Source organism: Danio rerio, chromosome 17 (assembly GCF_049306965.1).
Source record: "Danio rerio strain Tuebingen ecotype United States chromosome 17, GRCz12tu, whole genome shotgun sequence".
NCBI lineage: Eukaryota > Metazoa > Chordata > Actinopteri > Cypriniformes > Danionidae > Danio > Danio rerio.
In genome coordinates, this window is record NC_133192.1 from 14,359,519 (window position 1) to 14,375,124 (window position 15,606).

Sequence of the window (15,606 nt, forward strand, 5' to 3'; positions counted from 1 at the left end):
TTGGTGGAGAGGAGACAAAGTGATGAAGCCAGTTATCATATGGGGATGGTTAAGAGGCCTTGATAGATAAAGGCCAATGGGCAAATTTAGCAATGATGGTGGTGTTTAACCTCTACTCTTTTTCGAAGAACATCCTGGGATTTTTAACAACCACAGAGAGTCGGGACCTTGGTTTAACGTCTCATCCGAAAGACGGAAAAGTTATTCATAACATAATGCACAAAATGCACCAATATGATATAAAGGTGCTTAAAAGCCTGCTTGTAACCAGGAGATGTGACACTGACAACAGTTTTATTGACAGGATGGTCAGGCATGCAATGATCAACACAGGAGCAAACATATGTATGAGGGCAATCCAGAGTCGTAGTCTAAATAACAGGCAAATGGTCAGAAGGCAGGCAGCATACAGGAATGATCAAATAAAACAAAGCAAAGGTTCAAAACATGAAAGATAAGGCAAGGAAAATGCGTTATAATGTCACTAAACAGATAACAAGACTCAGCAATTAGTGTCTCAAAGTGAGCTGTATATATTTGTGTGTGTAATCAGTACTTGAGCAGCATCAGCTGTGTGTATGAAATCAGTCAGGATCAGGAACCGGGTGTGTGTGTGTGTGTGGTGCATGACTGGTTCTTGTAGTCCATTTACCAGCAGATTTGTAGTCCTATGTGAGTGTGAATGTTTTCCAGCGATCTCTGGTGGTTAGATTGCAGATGATCGTGACACTGCTCAAGTCGAGCGTTTTTTTTTGTGCTTACTGGCTCATCTTAGTTATCAGACGTCTCCTCGCTGCACATGTTTACCGTGTTCACCAGGGATGATGTTTACACATGCTGTGAAGTTTGTACCATTACTTTTCCAGGCTTGCGTAAACGTGATTGTCTAGCATATGCTCTAGGGCAGGGCTGTCCAAACTTGGTCCTGGAGGGCCGGTGTCCTGCAAAATTTAGTTCCAACTAGAGATCTGCGCGGGACTAAATTTTGAATCCTGTTCCCACCAGCTCCCGCCAGGTTTTAGCCTGAACCCGACCGCTCCCGCTTATAATCAGCATTTGTTGTCCGCCCCATTTTCTACCCGACGCGCCCGTTCCCGCTAACGAGCGGGGGGAGAACAGAGAACAAAACCGAAAACCACCAAGCTATACAGAGTCCAGACAGCCTATAACAAGCTGTCTGTATAAACACACACACACACACACACACACATAGACAGCACAAAGCTCTCTTATTCACGCACGCGCACACACGCAGACACACACGCAGCAACAAACAAGCTAAAAGCAGCATCACGCTGTCTCATTCACACACATACATATGCGTGCTCGCTCGCTCAGGAGTCGGGAGCAATATTGTTGGACCACCCGCTCCTGTCCAAAATTTAACCAGTGACCAACCGATCCCGTGCTTTATTCGTTAATATTTTCCGCAGCAATCTGGTCGGGTCCCGCGGGTGTACCAGACCTCTAGTTCCAACCCCAATTAGGCACACCTGAAGCAGCTTATCAAGCTCTTTCCAGGTATAATAGAAACTTCCAGGCAGGTGTGTTAAAGCTAGTTGGAACTAAACTATGCAGGACACCGGCCCTCTAAGTTTGGACACCCCTGCTCTAGTGTATTTGCATGGAGCGAATCTTTGATGCTGACATAAGAAAAATAACACTTTAAATAATCGGAGGGCAGTTTCACTCAGTTTCATTCATTCATTCATTCACCTTAGTGTACAAAGCTGCCATGTAGTTCAGATCAAAAAACACTTGATCTGTGCAGCTTGACTAGTCGACGTCCATCAAAAAGCGCCACGGCAGAACATTAAAGTCAACTAGTCGATTAATTGACTTGTCGGTGCAAAACTCACAAAACTCTGCCTTTATGTTACAATTTTATTGTATCTACAGCTAACTGCACCTCCATGTAGATGGAGTCTTAATAGAAAATAAAGATCCTTCTTATAGTTTTATGTAGGTCCTTGTTTTTATCCTTTATGTTTAAAAGCAAACTAGAATATGTTGGCAGCTATATAAAGAATAGCACATCTTTTTTTTCATTTTGGGTTATTGTTTTTTTTCTATCATTGCTGTTTTTCACCCTCATCCAGGGGCAGGGCAATAAGGATCTCTCAGTCAAGGCTGCCGAGTGAAAATATTGCGGAGGGGAGAGCAGTAACGATTTCAATAAGGCCTATCATCTCTCATTCCCAGTGTGGCTGAACTCCGAATGGGAACAGCTCTCAGGGGAATGGATATTAGAAAAGATGTGTCAAGGTCTCCTCCGCTGGTTCTCGCTGGCTCTGGAGCAAAGGGTGCCAGAGAGAATAGAGGGTTCGGTTGGGGAATTGTGTGTAACCTTTCCTGGCTTTAAAACAATCAGAGGCTATATCCATCTAGGCGGGCTATAATAATCAGTTTCAGCTCTGAAATGACTCCATCATTGGCGAATATGGCTTGGAATGGCGGTAACACAGTTTAGCTAATCTACGACATTTGTTTCAGGGAATGTCTAGAGGTTTGTGGACTGGGTTGTAGCTAGTTTTTTTTTCGCTTGGTACATGACAAATTTGCCAGTGTTTTTTTTTTCTTGTTTGATTTTTAAGTTTAAAACTCTGTTGTTTATTTGTATGTATACATCATATTTATTGCATATGAAAAATCGCTTAAAATTTGATGGCCTGTAAGTTTTATATTTATTTATTTATTTATTTAAAATAAATGTGGGCAGCTCTGTGGCTCAGTGGTTAGCACTGTCGTCTCACAGCAAGAAAATTGCTGGTTTGAGTCCCAAACAATGACTGTAAAAAATATGGACGACGCGACAGCCCCTTTTCCTATTGAACGCCTTGAGGGCACAAACTGTCGCAAAAGACTGCTGAAATTGGAGCCTTGACATGCGCAGAAGGACTGTCTGATGGAGCCAGAGGAGGAGCCGCGAAAATGAGCGGAGTCGAGCTTCCAACCAAACTCTTTATGTAAAATCAACCACGCCCCCCGAACTGCTCAGCATGCGTTTGCTGTCATATCAACACAAATGGATGTAATAACGTTAACAAATATGAGGGTTTTTTATATTCAATCGCGCCAGCTCCGGGCCGCAGCGCATAACCTACTCGCGGCGTCGCGGGCTGATTCAGGCTCGCATGCGGTAGCGCCGGCTCGCTCGGCCGCCGCATCTGGCTCGATTGACTCGGGCTGGAATCGGGCAGTGAGTCCAGGCATCCGGAGTAGGTCCAGCAGAGGTAGTCAGTCTGAGCTCTGAGCGGTAAGTCTCCGGCAGGCGAGAATCTAGCTGGAACTGGCCCCGAGTGTATTTTGCTATCTGGGTGGCTAGGCGTGTATCAGCAAACTAATAAAGCCCGAAAAAAGCCCTGCCCTTAGCGAATAAACAGTGTTCCACCAGGATCATGTATGTCAGAAACTGTAGTTTAATGCTGAACTCATTTTGTCATGGTAAAATAACACAGAAATCGAATAATAACACTTCAGTCTCCTGCCGAAGCTCAGACGCGCTTTGAGAAACTGTCAATCACAGCTGTCAATCACGATGACACGCCCAGCATTAAATTACTGCTAAAAACAAACTGTTTACAAAAATGAAGATCTGCTTCTATTTCAGCACAATAACCAGTGCCTTAATCGACCAGAACCATCTTTCGGGACATTTTATTGCAAGTGTAATAATTTTTTTTATTTGGGCTCAAGTCTCCTTCATTAACACGGAGGAGGCGGGCTTTATGACTTGTACTGCAGCCAGCCCCCAGGGGGCGATCTAACGGCCGAGACCTTCACTCAAACGCAGACTTGCGGCACACTTGGAGTATATGCATGAATTCTCAGTGCAAACGGAAGTTATTTCACATTAAAAGGAAGTAGGTCAATTTCAACTTAAAAGTCCTTTGAGCATAAATGAACAAGATCATTATTTGTCATCAATCTATGTTATTGCAAAGCTTAGGAAACAGAAATCATGCAAGTAATCGAGGAATTACATCTGTTTAATAATGAAAATAGATTATGGTAATCATAAAAAATATAAAAAGATAATGCTAAGGAATGCTCCAGCAAAATGAAAGGTTTATTATGCAATTCAAGAGTTCAGACTTAGCTGATGATTTACAAAGCTTATTTGGCATGCTGTCCTGGGAGAGAGCCCCGAGCTCAAGGGCTCCTCGAGCCCGGGGCTTCCTCCCGTTGGCAGAGCAAGAAGGGAGCCCGAGCTCGGTGGATCTCAGAACTCCCCTGCCGCTGTAGCTAAGGGAACGTAAGGAATTAGACAAGCTTGATTGTTAAGTATGTTGAATGTCTTTGGATGGTGGGAGGAAACCGGAGAACCCGGGGAAAACCCACGCGGACACGGGAAGGACATACAAACTCCCCACAGAAACACTCACCGGTCCTATAGAACTAGGACCGGCAGTATTCTTGCTGTGTGGTTCACAGTGCTAACCACTGGACCGCCGTGCCGCCCAATCGCAGGTAAAGGAGGAGAATAGGGGAGGAGGGGGGTTTCTTCCAAACGAAGATAAAGTGAACTGAAAACTGAGGCTATTTATGGTGCCTTAGGGCTCATATGATTGGAAGATTAGTGATTAGCAAATACGAGACTGGACGTGATAAATCATAGGCACGTGATCTCTCGAAATTAGTTTATGAATAAACTTCACTTAAATTATTAGAAAGCTATGGGTTTAATAAATATAAGGTTGCATAAGTAATTATTTGGAATAAATACTGTTTGTTTAATATTAGTTTTTTATGTTTGTTTTATTATTGGTGTCATCATTCGTCATGGGTTACGATACACACTTATGTCCAGTAGGGAGCAGGAATGCACTTGTAATAACCTGATTCGTGAATTTTATTTTGTATGTTTGCGCGAGTGTTATTTGAGTGTTATTTGGGTGTTTTATATATATATATATATATATATATATATATATATATATATATATATATATATATATATATATATATATATATATTATTTGGGTGTTTATATATATATATAAAAAAAAATACAGCTATGATCACTTTTAAATGAACATGCTGTGATTTAATTTGTCAAAGATAAGGCTATTGTGTGCGAAATACCACATGACGAATGCTAGGAGGAGCTGATTTATAATGTAAAGCATATATATATATATATATATATATATATATATATATATATATATATATATATATATATATATATATGTATATATGCTTTACATTATAAATCAGCTCCTCCTAGCATTCGTCATGTGGTATATCGCACACAATAGCCTTATCTTTGACAAATTAAATCACAGCATGTTCATTTAAAAGTGATCATAGCTGTATTTTTCATCTTCATCATCACCTTTAAAAGGGAAGATCACTGTTAGCAGTGTTTTGAACACTTAAGGGCACTCAAAAGAACATGTATGGCTGATTTCTGCCAGTGACATCTTACGTGCACTTCTGGCATTTTGCTGTCTGTAGAAGTCTTAAGACTAACATATATTTAGGGAAAGCTTGTTTCTGAGCCTATTCTTGTATATTTTGGAACATTCAATTTGGGTATTTGTTCCAAATCTTAAGTTAAAATAATAGAAAATAGTGAACATAAAATTGTTCACTCAAACTATTAATTAGCTCTTAAATCTATTGCATTTTTAACATCTATGGGTCATAATTTTTGCTGCTTGAAAGTTTTTCAGTTGAATCAATTGAACTTTTCTAGTCATCTCAACTCAAACTGACTAAAATTGTTACAAAGTTAAACTTTGTTGAACTCAAAATATTTAGTTGAAACCTGACTAACTATAAAGTGAGTTTAAAAATGTATTTGTAACATGATTAAATAAAAAAAAATATTCTTTTTTTTTTCAAGTTTTTAAAGTGTATTATTTTAGCAAACATCATTTGGTTGTCTGAAGTGATGACAGTCAAATATTAAGTCTATAAGTGTTTGTGTGTCCTACATAGACTCACCGGCCACTTTATTAGGTACACCTGTCCAACTGCTCGTTAACACGAATTTCTGATCACCCAATCACATGGCAGCAACTCAATGCATTTAGGCATGCAGACATGGCCCAGACAGACTGCTACCGTTCAAACCGAGCATCAGAAAGGGGAAGAAAGTTGATAGTCAAAATATACAGCTATAGACATAAGGAAGTTTAGAAGTTTTATAGAAGTTTATGTTGGGGAAAAAACTGTATGGATACAAGTAGAGCTGGCTTGTTTTTTTACAAATTATTTAAAATATTTAGCTAAGAAATAAAATCTAAAATATTTTAATTGTTCATTAATAATGTATTATTAGTATTACATTTTTATTTTATTTATTTATTTATTTTTTTGAGAGAGAGGTCAAATAAATATTTTTTCCATCTGGGTAATTTGAAAAAAACCCTTAGTCTTTAGCGCTTTATGAGTCTAAAATTTCATTCAAAATGGTCTTAAAATGTCTTTTAAAAAGGTGAAACCTGTAAGAAAAAAAGTATGAAATCAGTGTACAATCAGTAACTGGTCACATAATAAATAAAAACAAGGAAATGATGTTGATTTTATAATGTTTAATAATTCACCAGTATAAAAGACACACACATGACATATATAGTGCATTTGCATATGTGTATAATAATAATATAATAACAATACATTCATTTGCCCTGCATTATTAAAGAAGTTGACAAGGCAACAATACAATACAAAAATCAATTCAATTCAGCAGTCCTCAGGTGTGCTGGGGTCGCTGAGTTGTTTCTCCTCTTTTACTCCATGACCTGAAACATAAATCAGTGTTATTTGTCTAAATGCATTACATTTTGGACACAGTTTAAAGGATTAGTACACCCACAAATGAAAACCCCGCTTTTAATCACTCATTCCAATCCCCTGAGACTTTTGCTTATCTTCTGTATTTTTTTGTAGGCTTACAAATATGTTCTTGGACCCTTATATGATTAGAGTAAGTCACATCCATTGTTTAAAAATTTTTACTTTTTTTGATTTAAGAAAGAGGTGCTTAACCGTGTTCCTGAAGATCTACCTTCCTCCAGAGTTCAGCTCCAACTCTGATCAAGCACACCTGAAGCAATTAATTAGTACCTGAACAACACTTGATCATTACAGGCAGGTGTGTTTGATATGAGTTGCAACTGAAATCTGCAGGAAGGTAGATCTCCAGGAACGGGGTTGAGCTCTCCTGATATCTTAATTTGTTTTCTGAAGATGAAAGTCTCAGTGGGTTGGAACGACATGAGGGTGAGTAATTAATAACAGAATTTTCTTTTTGGGGGGGTAAGGTAATGCTTTAAGACTTAAGATCAGCGGTGTCCAAACTTTTTTCATGAAGGGCCAAAAACCAGTCTTGATTGAGCTTGTTGGACCAAAGTATACAAAACTCATTACATTAAAGTTGCTATTGGTGATTTCCTAAGTCATTCAACATTTAAACAAAACTAGAGAGCATTGATTTATATTAACTAATGGAGTGTATATTCGTACAGTAAAAACAATCCTATTTATAACCAAATGGAGTTACACTAGTCAAGCTGCACCTGTTTTTTGCCTTGATGTGCATCACCGATGTGTTCCTCTATTTATTGAGTGACTATTTATATTTAATATAACATTTAATCGAATCATTTACTTTTAGTTTGCGTTTTTGTTGTCATTCTCACACTCTTCTAAGATTGTATGTTGGGCGAAATCAAAGGGCAAATCAAGTTACCAAGGGGCCAACTTTGGCCTGCCGACTCTAGTTTGGACACCTCTGCTTAAGATGATCAACAAAAATGAAAAGGCTTCATACCTTAAACCAGTTATGGAGATGCATCTGCTGCAGAGCGAGTCTCTCATCTGGGTCTGGCTGCAGACAACCGCAGATCATCCGGCAGCATTCTGTGCAGAAAGAAGAATGGGATGTTTAAGGTTAATAGTTTATAGACCTTATTCTACAATGCCGAAGTGCCTTAGTATTTCCGATTTAGTTGCCTACGGGAGAAATGACTAGGAATCATTAACAGTCAAACTGCTCGCTCTACAAACAAGCGTGTTCATGACTGTACATAAAAAGTAGAATGATATAATAAGACGATGTCGGTGTGCAACATTAACCAGCATAGCAAGCAGTTTATAACGTCTTAAAATCAGATTACATTACATTATCAGATAGATTACAATGGTTGCACTCGCTCGTACGTCAAAAATAGTTACAGTATAAGACCTGCTCTCTTTACACTTTGATGAAGCTCTCACCTTTTGACAGATCAGGGCTAGTCCAACGATAGTTCCTGATCAAGGAGTGGTCGGAGATACTAGGTAAAGCCCCACACATCATTGCAAACAGGACGATCCCTAGAGACCAAACAGTCGCCGGCTGTGCATGGTACCTGCCATACATTTCATATTCCGGAGGGAAATATTCTCTTGTGCCTAGAAAAAAAAAGATATCATCCAATGGTTTATATATTTAAACAGAATCTTTAGTGTGTGGTTTTTATGACAACAAAGTTCATAACACTTACCACAGAAGACTTTGTAGCCGGATCTCTTTACGGTCGAACCACAGCCGAAGTCTATTAGCTTTACCTCCAAAGTGTCTGGATTCACCAGGAGGTTTTCAAGTTTTATGTCCCGATGGAAGACACCGCGATCAAAGCAAACGCTCGCAGCATGAATGGCCTGCCACATTATATGGCGTCCCATCTTCTCATCAAGAGGTTTGTTGTTGTGGTTTAAGAAGCGAAGCAAGTCCATACAAGGTGTGGGTCGCTCCATGATTATAATGTAGTGGTCATCGTTGTCCTCCCAGTCTATGAGTTTGATTATCTCGGGGACGTAGGGACCATTGTTGGCCATGATTGCCAGGGCAATTTCTGTAGGGAGGGGTTTGGCATAACCAGGCTAAAGGAGAGAAATGATGACAATTAGATGGTTTCCTAAAGCTCACTTAATAAAAACTCAATAGTAATCTGACATTAGCATACATATAAGGCTCTGAAACAAACTAATCAAGTGGATTTATCTAAATACTGTTGTAAATGGAGTCTTTAGCTGATCTACTTTTTTTTTCTTCAGATGTTTTATGTAGTAGGCCAATAGTTTCACAAAACCATTTTGTTTTCACTTCTGTTTTAATTTCTACACGATAAAGTCTAGTTTGAATGTAAGCTGCTCGTTCTTCATGTGTGCTGTCATCTTTGTTTAGATCATGATTCAATTACAGTGGTTACCTCTAATTTCAAATGGAAAGCACACAGCAAAACAAAAGCCTTACTTTACTTGCTTACGTACTTACTAAAAGGACATGTTTTCATTTACTATATAATGTCTTTAATCCCATTTTGTCCCATGCTAAGAAAATCAAATCTAGAATCAAATCAAATCATGACATTGAATTGTTTCTGGACTACTCACCACCTTCATTTCCTTCATCATCGGTGACTTTACAGTATATTTCACAGCAACCTGATCAATAAAGCAAAGAATTAGCAGTTAGCATGTGGTAGAAGTTTTAAATAAAGCAATGATAAAGAAATGTTCTGTTAGTGAAAGCACCTCAAGTCCATCCCTGCGGCGTGTGGCTTTGTAGACTGAGCCGAATCCACCTTTGCCCAGCTTGTCACCAATTTTGTAATGCCTTAAAATGATGTCTGGTAAAAAATAAACAACTCTAGTCAGTATGATGTACAATTTTAGATATATATATATTTTTTTTCACGTGTAATACTAATAACAATTTTTATCTTACCATTTTCTGTGACGTCCTCCTCTAGCTGCTCAGCAGCAGGGACATGGTCCTCTAAAGCAGAAGCTGTAATATGAATCAAGTCACCGTTATGTAAATAGCACTTTATATAATACAGATTTTTTAATTAGTCTATGAATGTGAAGTCACATATTGAGACTTATTTTAATTTCATCCCACTCAGAAATCTGATATATGTAAATTTGATATACTGTGTGTGTGTGTGTAGCCACAAATAAACATATATAATTATAGCTAATATATTTGTACATATTACATATTTGCTTATTTTTTACTGCTTATTTTTGTACATATGTATGTATTTATAATGCAAAAGGTTGAAAAAACATACATAAACGACAATTTTTGCAATCATTTAACATATATGGCTATGATTAACTTGTATGTCATATTTGTAATTTGCATATATTTTATATATCACATTTCTATAGACCATTTTGAGGGATGTAAACATTAACAGTGGTTCTAACATATATCCTGTTTTAGATTTTTTATTTCCACAGCTTCCGAGAATACAAAAATGTCCACATATTGATAAATATTGCTGTGATGGCTGTTTTAACGTTAAGTTATGATTGGATTTGCCTTTTGTTAAGGTTATGAAATAGTTTGACATCAAGCAGGAATTGTTCACGGGCCAATGACATTAATACATTGAACATTGAATATACATTGAATATACAAGACCAGTTATAAATTATTACTTGATTAGATTTTTGGCTGTTAAACAAAACTTGTATCATAACCACTTGTGAGTGTGATTTTACCTCTACTAGACTTCGAAGTGAAGAGATGAGTGAGTCTCTTCCAGAAGCCCTTTTTTTCCTTTCTTGCTTCAGGAACCTCATCAGGCCCAATGGTTGTTTCAATGGGCTGACAAGATACTTTCTGCTTCAACATGGCTTCATGGTAGTCCTTCGTGGCCTGGACAAGGTCGTATGTTCTAGATTTGCAAAGAAAGTCTGGCCACTTCCAGAAGCCCTTTTTTTCCTTTCTTGCTTCAGCAACCTCATCAAGCCCAACGGGTGTTTCAATGGGCTGACTAGAAACTTTTTGATTTAACATGGCTTCATGGTGGTCCTTCGTGGCCTGGACGAGGTCGTATGTTCTAGTTTTGCGATGGAAGACTGGCCACTTCCAGAAGCCCTTTTTTACCTTTCTCCCTTCAGTAACCTCATCAGGCCCAACGGGTGTTTTAGTGGGCTGACAAAAAACTTTCTGATTTACCTCAGCTTCATACTGGTAGTCCTTCGCAGCCTGGACAAGGTCGTATTTTCCAGTTTTGCGATGGAGGAGCTTCCAGGAGCTTCTCTTTTTCTCCTTTCTCCCTATCTTTCCAACCTCAACATGCGGCTCATTAGAAACATGAAGATGGTTCTCTGGCATGTTGGGGGTGTACTTGAGTAGTACACAGGGACTGCGATCAGACTTCATGATGACAAATGTTTTCTAATAACAAACTGTTAATAGTAAACCGATCAATCTGCAACTCAAAATGCCAAAACTACAACCCACAAAAGCAAGTAGTAGAATGTCAGGCGATGATGTCATCCAGGGGCATTCTAAGAATTCTAATATGGAATGCTTTGGGCTGTTGTTATTTTTCAAATGTTCTAATCTTTCCAAGTTTGAAATGAATGGGATCCCGTTTTGTGTTTATAGTGGTTTGTAAATGCAGCAAAGGGTTGCTTACAGGCTAAAATTGTTAAGAAATCTGCATGGAGGAGTACATCAGATGTCAATAATATGACAATTGTATTATATTGGGCAAATAAATTGCAGCAGCCTCATATACATGCTGCTGTTTGTGTTGTTATTAATGGTAAAAGAAGAAAATGACTCACTTTTTGTGACTTGTAAGGATACATATACATAAATATGAATGTATACGTCCCTTTTTTTGTATATTAATTTTTAGTGAGGTCCAAATTATCAAGGTGAACCAACAGAGTGTCTTTATTTTCGTACTCTTATTTCTTGGTTATCAATTTCTAATGACATTATGAATAATTAAATTCAGCAAAGAAGCAGTGGAAAAACTTTAATTCTTTGATTTACTGCACATTTTGTTACAAATCTCTGAAATATTCTTGCAAAATGTGACATTTTGTAAGGAAATATCCAAGAAAATGTGTATGTCTTTGTCTTGCTTTGACTGCTAAGTCTATTTAATAGATTCTGATGTACAGACATGGGAAAAAAATCTCAGCTTGAGTAAAACATAAGTTTTTGTTTCATTCTACACAGTTCTGATCAAATTTCTTCCCAATTTAATATAACTATGTAGCCATTTTAGCATAAATCAATTTAAAATGTAAGTAGAAGTAAGTTTTAGACGTGTTTATAAAAGTTTAGTTTATTTAAAGTTAAGAAATCAATAGCTTAGGACACATTAAGCACATCAAATAAAAACTTTTGTTATTTTGACCAACTTAAAAATGCTCTAAATGACAATGTTTTTATTTGAAATCTGGAAGAAATTGTATCAGTCCTTTATAGAATAAAACTAATAACAGCTTCCCCAAACCCATAACTAATAAACCCAGAGAAATGGAGAATCTCTAATTCCCAAATGCAGGGTTCCACATAATTTATTCATGCCATCCCAACACCAATCGACTAAGTTAATGTAACAAATTTAAGTGGATTGAACAAACTGAGTTATCTCCAAAAAATCTCAAGAATTGAGTTGCTTCAGCTAATTTTACTTAAATCAGCAGCAAAATCAACAAAATCAGCAGCAATTTTATGTAATTTTATTTTTATAGCTGTATATTGTGACTCAAAAGTTCGAAATATTACAAATATTTAGGACACACAAGCACTTATGTACTTATTATTGAAATGTCATCATATTAGACAACAAAATGACAACAACTGTTGACTACAATTGTTTTATGTTACTTTAACTTATTTAAATAAGTTAATTATGTTCCAACTACATTTTTTTCAGTGTTTCAAAGTTTAAATTCATATTTTAGTCAGTTTGATTAATATAAGTTTGAACAGAAAAGTTAAAAACAGTGTAGTTATAACCTGTAATCTGTAAGACTTGCTGCGTGTTTATTTAGGTCAATGTCTGTTCATGCTCTCCTCTTTCCGTAATATCAAACAGACTCACATATATATATATATATATATATATATATATATATATATATATATATATATATATACACATTGAGTTTGTTTGCAGTGAGTTTGTGTATGTGCGTGTGTTGTTGTGGGTGTATTTGCAAGGATCGAGTTTATATGTAGGCCCTATATGCGAGTGTGTTGGTGTGTTGGCAGGGCCGGAGTGGGACACCTTTTCAGCCCTGGAGTTTCAAGCCTCAGACCGGCCCACCTCAGTTCACGACAGACTATATTAAAATAAGGTCATTTCCAAATCAGTTTCTAATTACACTATCACGTCTTTTTTTGAGAAAACAGCTGCTTTAGAACTTTAAATGTTCAACAACCCTAACAGTATCATCTGTCTTAACAATAAAAATGAAAACAATAAGCTACTCTCACGAGGATCGAACCCGGGTCCACGGTGTCTTGATCTTACGTGCTAACCGCTGGACCACAATAGCTGTGTTCAGAAAGGAGACACAACTGACTTTTATAATCATTAAAATAGATGAAAAGAGAAGCGATGCGGTGAAATAATGAATAAAAAGGCTGTGGTCAAGTAAATAAATAAATTTAAAAAGTGTGACTGCTGAGAGCAACAGATTCTGCAGCTAGGGACACCGGCCCTCGCGGCCATAAAACGGACCGGCCCACCGGGAATTCTCCCGGTCCTCCCGATTAGCCAATCCGGGCCTGTGTGTTGGTGTGTTTGCATGCTGCAAGTTTATATGTATGTGTGTAAATGTGGGTGTTTATGCGGGAATCGAGTTTATACGTATATTAATTTGAAATATTGATTTCAGCTTTGGCGGGTTAGACAGACACCTCCACTAGCCACTTTGGCTGGTTGTAAATAATATTTAAATTGTGGTTTTCTTAAAAGCAGGGTTCGACTATAAGAATGACCCAATATGCGTGCAAATGTGATCTTAGAGTTGAGAAACAGCACGACTGACAAAAAATTGCTTTCGCGCGAGAAGAAGAAAGCAGATGAATACGGAATGAGAGGATAATAATCACTCGCGCTAACAGCCGATGTGATGCGCGCGATTGCTTAAAGCGCGTGCGCGCTCCTGTTTCCTTCCTTGAAAGCATTGCTTTCGCTTTGAACAGATTATTAATTGGCCTTAACCGTGTGATCATCCCTATCACACAGTATGTTTTTCGCCTGCTTTCTTTTGCCTATACGGTTATTTTTGTTTGTATGGCTTAATTATCATTTTTTACAACAACATTTGCTTTAATATGAGATAACTCTCTATTTATGTGTAGTTAACTGATCTGAGAGACCTTTAGCATATTACTGTGCATATTTTTGATACATGACAATTATTATTTTTAAAAAACTATTATTTTTCTTTGTTTTTTTTAAAGAAATGTTTTGTTAAAAAAAAGTATACTCCTATATTTATATTGTGTTGACGCATTTAAAATTTGTGGCTAAGAAATATTTTTAGTTTGGTGTGGTCAGAGATAAGTTAGGTAAATCCTTAATTTTGAGTTCTGAAAAGACCTGTGAAATAAAATCTAATTGCAGTATAACACTATGAAACCATGACCCATTTGCTCATACACGACACACAAATTGTGAAATGAATGAGGAGGCATGTGAACATAACACAAAATCTAAATCATGTAATTTTAGCATATCAAAGTCATATTTATGCATATACAAAAATTATTTTCCCAACAACAAAATTGTGGCTAGTAAAAATGCAGAGTGGCTACGTTGGAAAACTACTAGCCATTGTGGCTGGTGTTTAAAAAAGTTAATGTAAAGCCCTGATTGAGTTTATATGTATGTGCGTGTGTATGTGGGTGTATGCGTGCGTGTATCTGCGCGTTTCATATATGTTGTTTGGAATAACCAATAGTATAGGTGTATATGCGAGTAATTTATAGGTGTATATGCACATGTTTTATGACTGTGTTGATAAGCGAAGTTTGATTTAAATCCTACACGGCGCCGAGTGTGTTGATAAGCGAAGTTTGGTTTAAATCCTACACGGCGCCTCACACTGCTCTGACCAATAGACCTTTTACGCACTTCCGCATTTTTCGAATGGAAATACGTCAATGTAGTGCATTAGAACTTCCTGTTATCATAGCGGCAGATACGAAAAATGGCAGAGTCGAAGAATCGCAGTTTCTGTTGTGTTCCAGGCTGTTCGTCTTCTAACCAAAACAGCCCTACCTTTTATTTAATTCTTTTCCTGTTGATCCAAACCTGAAACCCAAATGGATACAGGCGATCTGAAGAGAGGAAGGGCATAGTTTTCATGTTAAAACAGGTAGCACCTATGTCTGCAGCCGGCACTTCGCTCCGGATGATTACGGTGGTGTAATCATGAAGACTGGTGTTGTCCCGAGCCTATTCCCTTGGAACAACTTTACAGCTCCTTTGAGAAGGGAGTCAGTATATGACAGAACCTACAAACGTCAGTCTAAACAGCTATGCTGTAAAGATAGCGATATGGTGGTTAAGGCAGTAAGGAGGGATCACGACTACGTGACACACCCACCTGCATTGAGTTAAACCAATGACTGTAAAAAATATGGACGACGCGACAGCCCCTTTTCCTATTGAACGCCTTGAGGGCAAAACGCCTGCTTGACGGGCACAAACTGTCCCAAAAGACTGCTGAAATTGGAGCCTTGACATGAGCAGAAGGACTGTCTGATGGAGCCAGAGGAGGAGCCGCGAAAATGAGCGGAGTCGAGCTTCCAACCAAACGCTTTATGTAAAA

General features: G+C 37.8%; 1 protein-coding gene across 2 annotated transcripts; it reads right to left on the bottom strand.

Moving 5' to 3' along the window:
- Positions 1-6,326: 6,326 nt before the first annotated feature.
- Positions 6,327-14,910, bottom strand: LOC141378530 (serine/threonine-protein kinase pim-2-like). 2 transcript variants are annotated; one of them, XM_073928235.1, is made up of 9 exons: positions 13,553-14,910; positions 10,510-13,003; positions 9,725-9,787; positions 9,532-9,626; positions 9,391-9,441; positions 8,499-8,877; positions 8,230-8,406; positions 7,784-7,872; positions 6,327-6,752 (listed from the first exon to the last, which is right to left on the bottom strand). In XM_073928235.1, the coding sequence occupies exons 2-9, from the start codon at positions 11,174-11,176 to the stop codon at positions 6,741-6,743; spliced, it is 1,533 nt and encodes a 510-aa protein (XP_073784336.1). In that variant the 5' UTR covers positions 11,177-13,003; positions 13,553-14,910; the 3' UTR covers positions 6,327-6,740. The 2 variants fall into 2 exon arrangements, with proteins under 2 accessions (XP_073784336.1, XP_073784337.1); XM_073928236.1 differs by lacking the exons at positions 6,327-6,752; positions 13,553-14,910 and having other exon boundaries at positions 7,778-7,872; positions 10,510-12,871.
- Positions 14,911-15,606: the final 696 nt, after the last annotated feature.

Excerpts from the sequence above, each read along its gene's own strand:
- LOC141378530 (XM_073928235.1), bottom strand. The coding sequence starts at position 11,176 with ATGAAGTCTGATCGCAGTCCCTGTGTACTACTCAAGTACACCCCCAAC. Across the intron at positions 9,627-9,724 it reads GGAGGACGTCACAGAAAATG|ACATCATTTTAAGGCATTAC; the intron begins GTAAGATAAAAA and ends ATTTTTTACCAG. Across the intron at positions 8,878-9,390 it reads TGATGAAGGAAATGAAGGTG|CCTGGTTATGCCAAACCCCT; the intron begins GTGAGTAGTCCA and ends TCTCTCCTTTAG.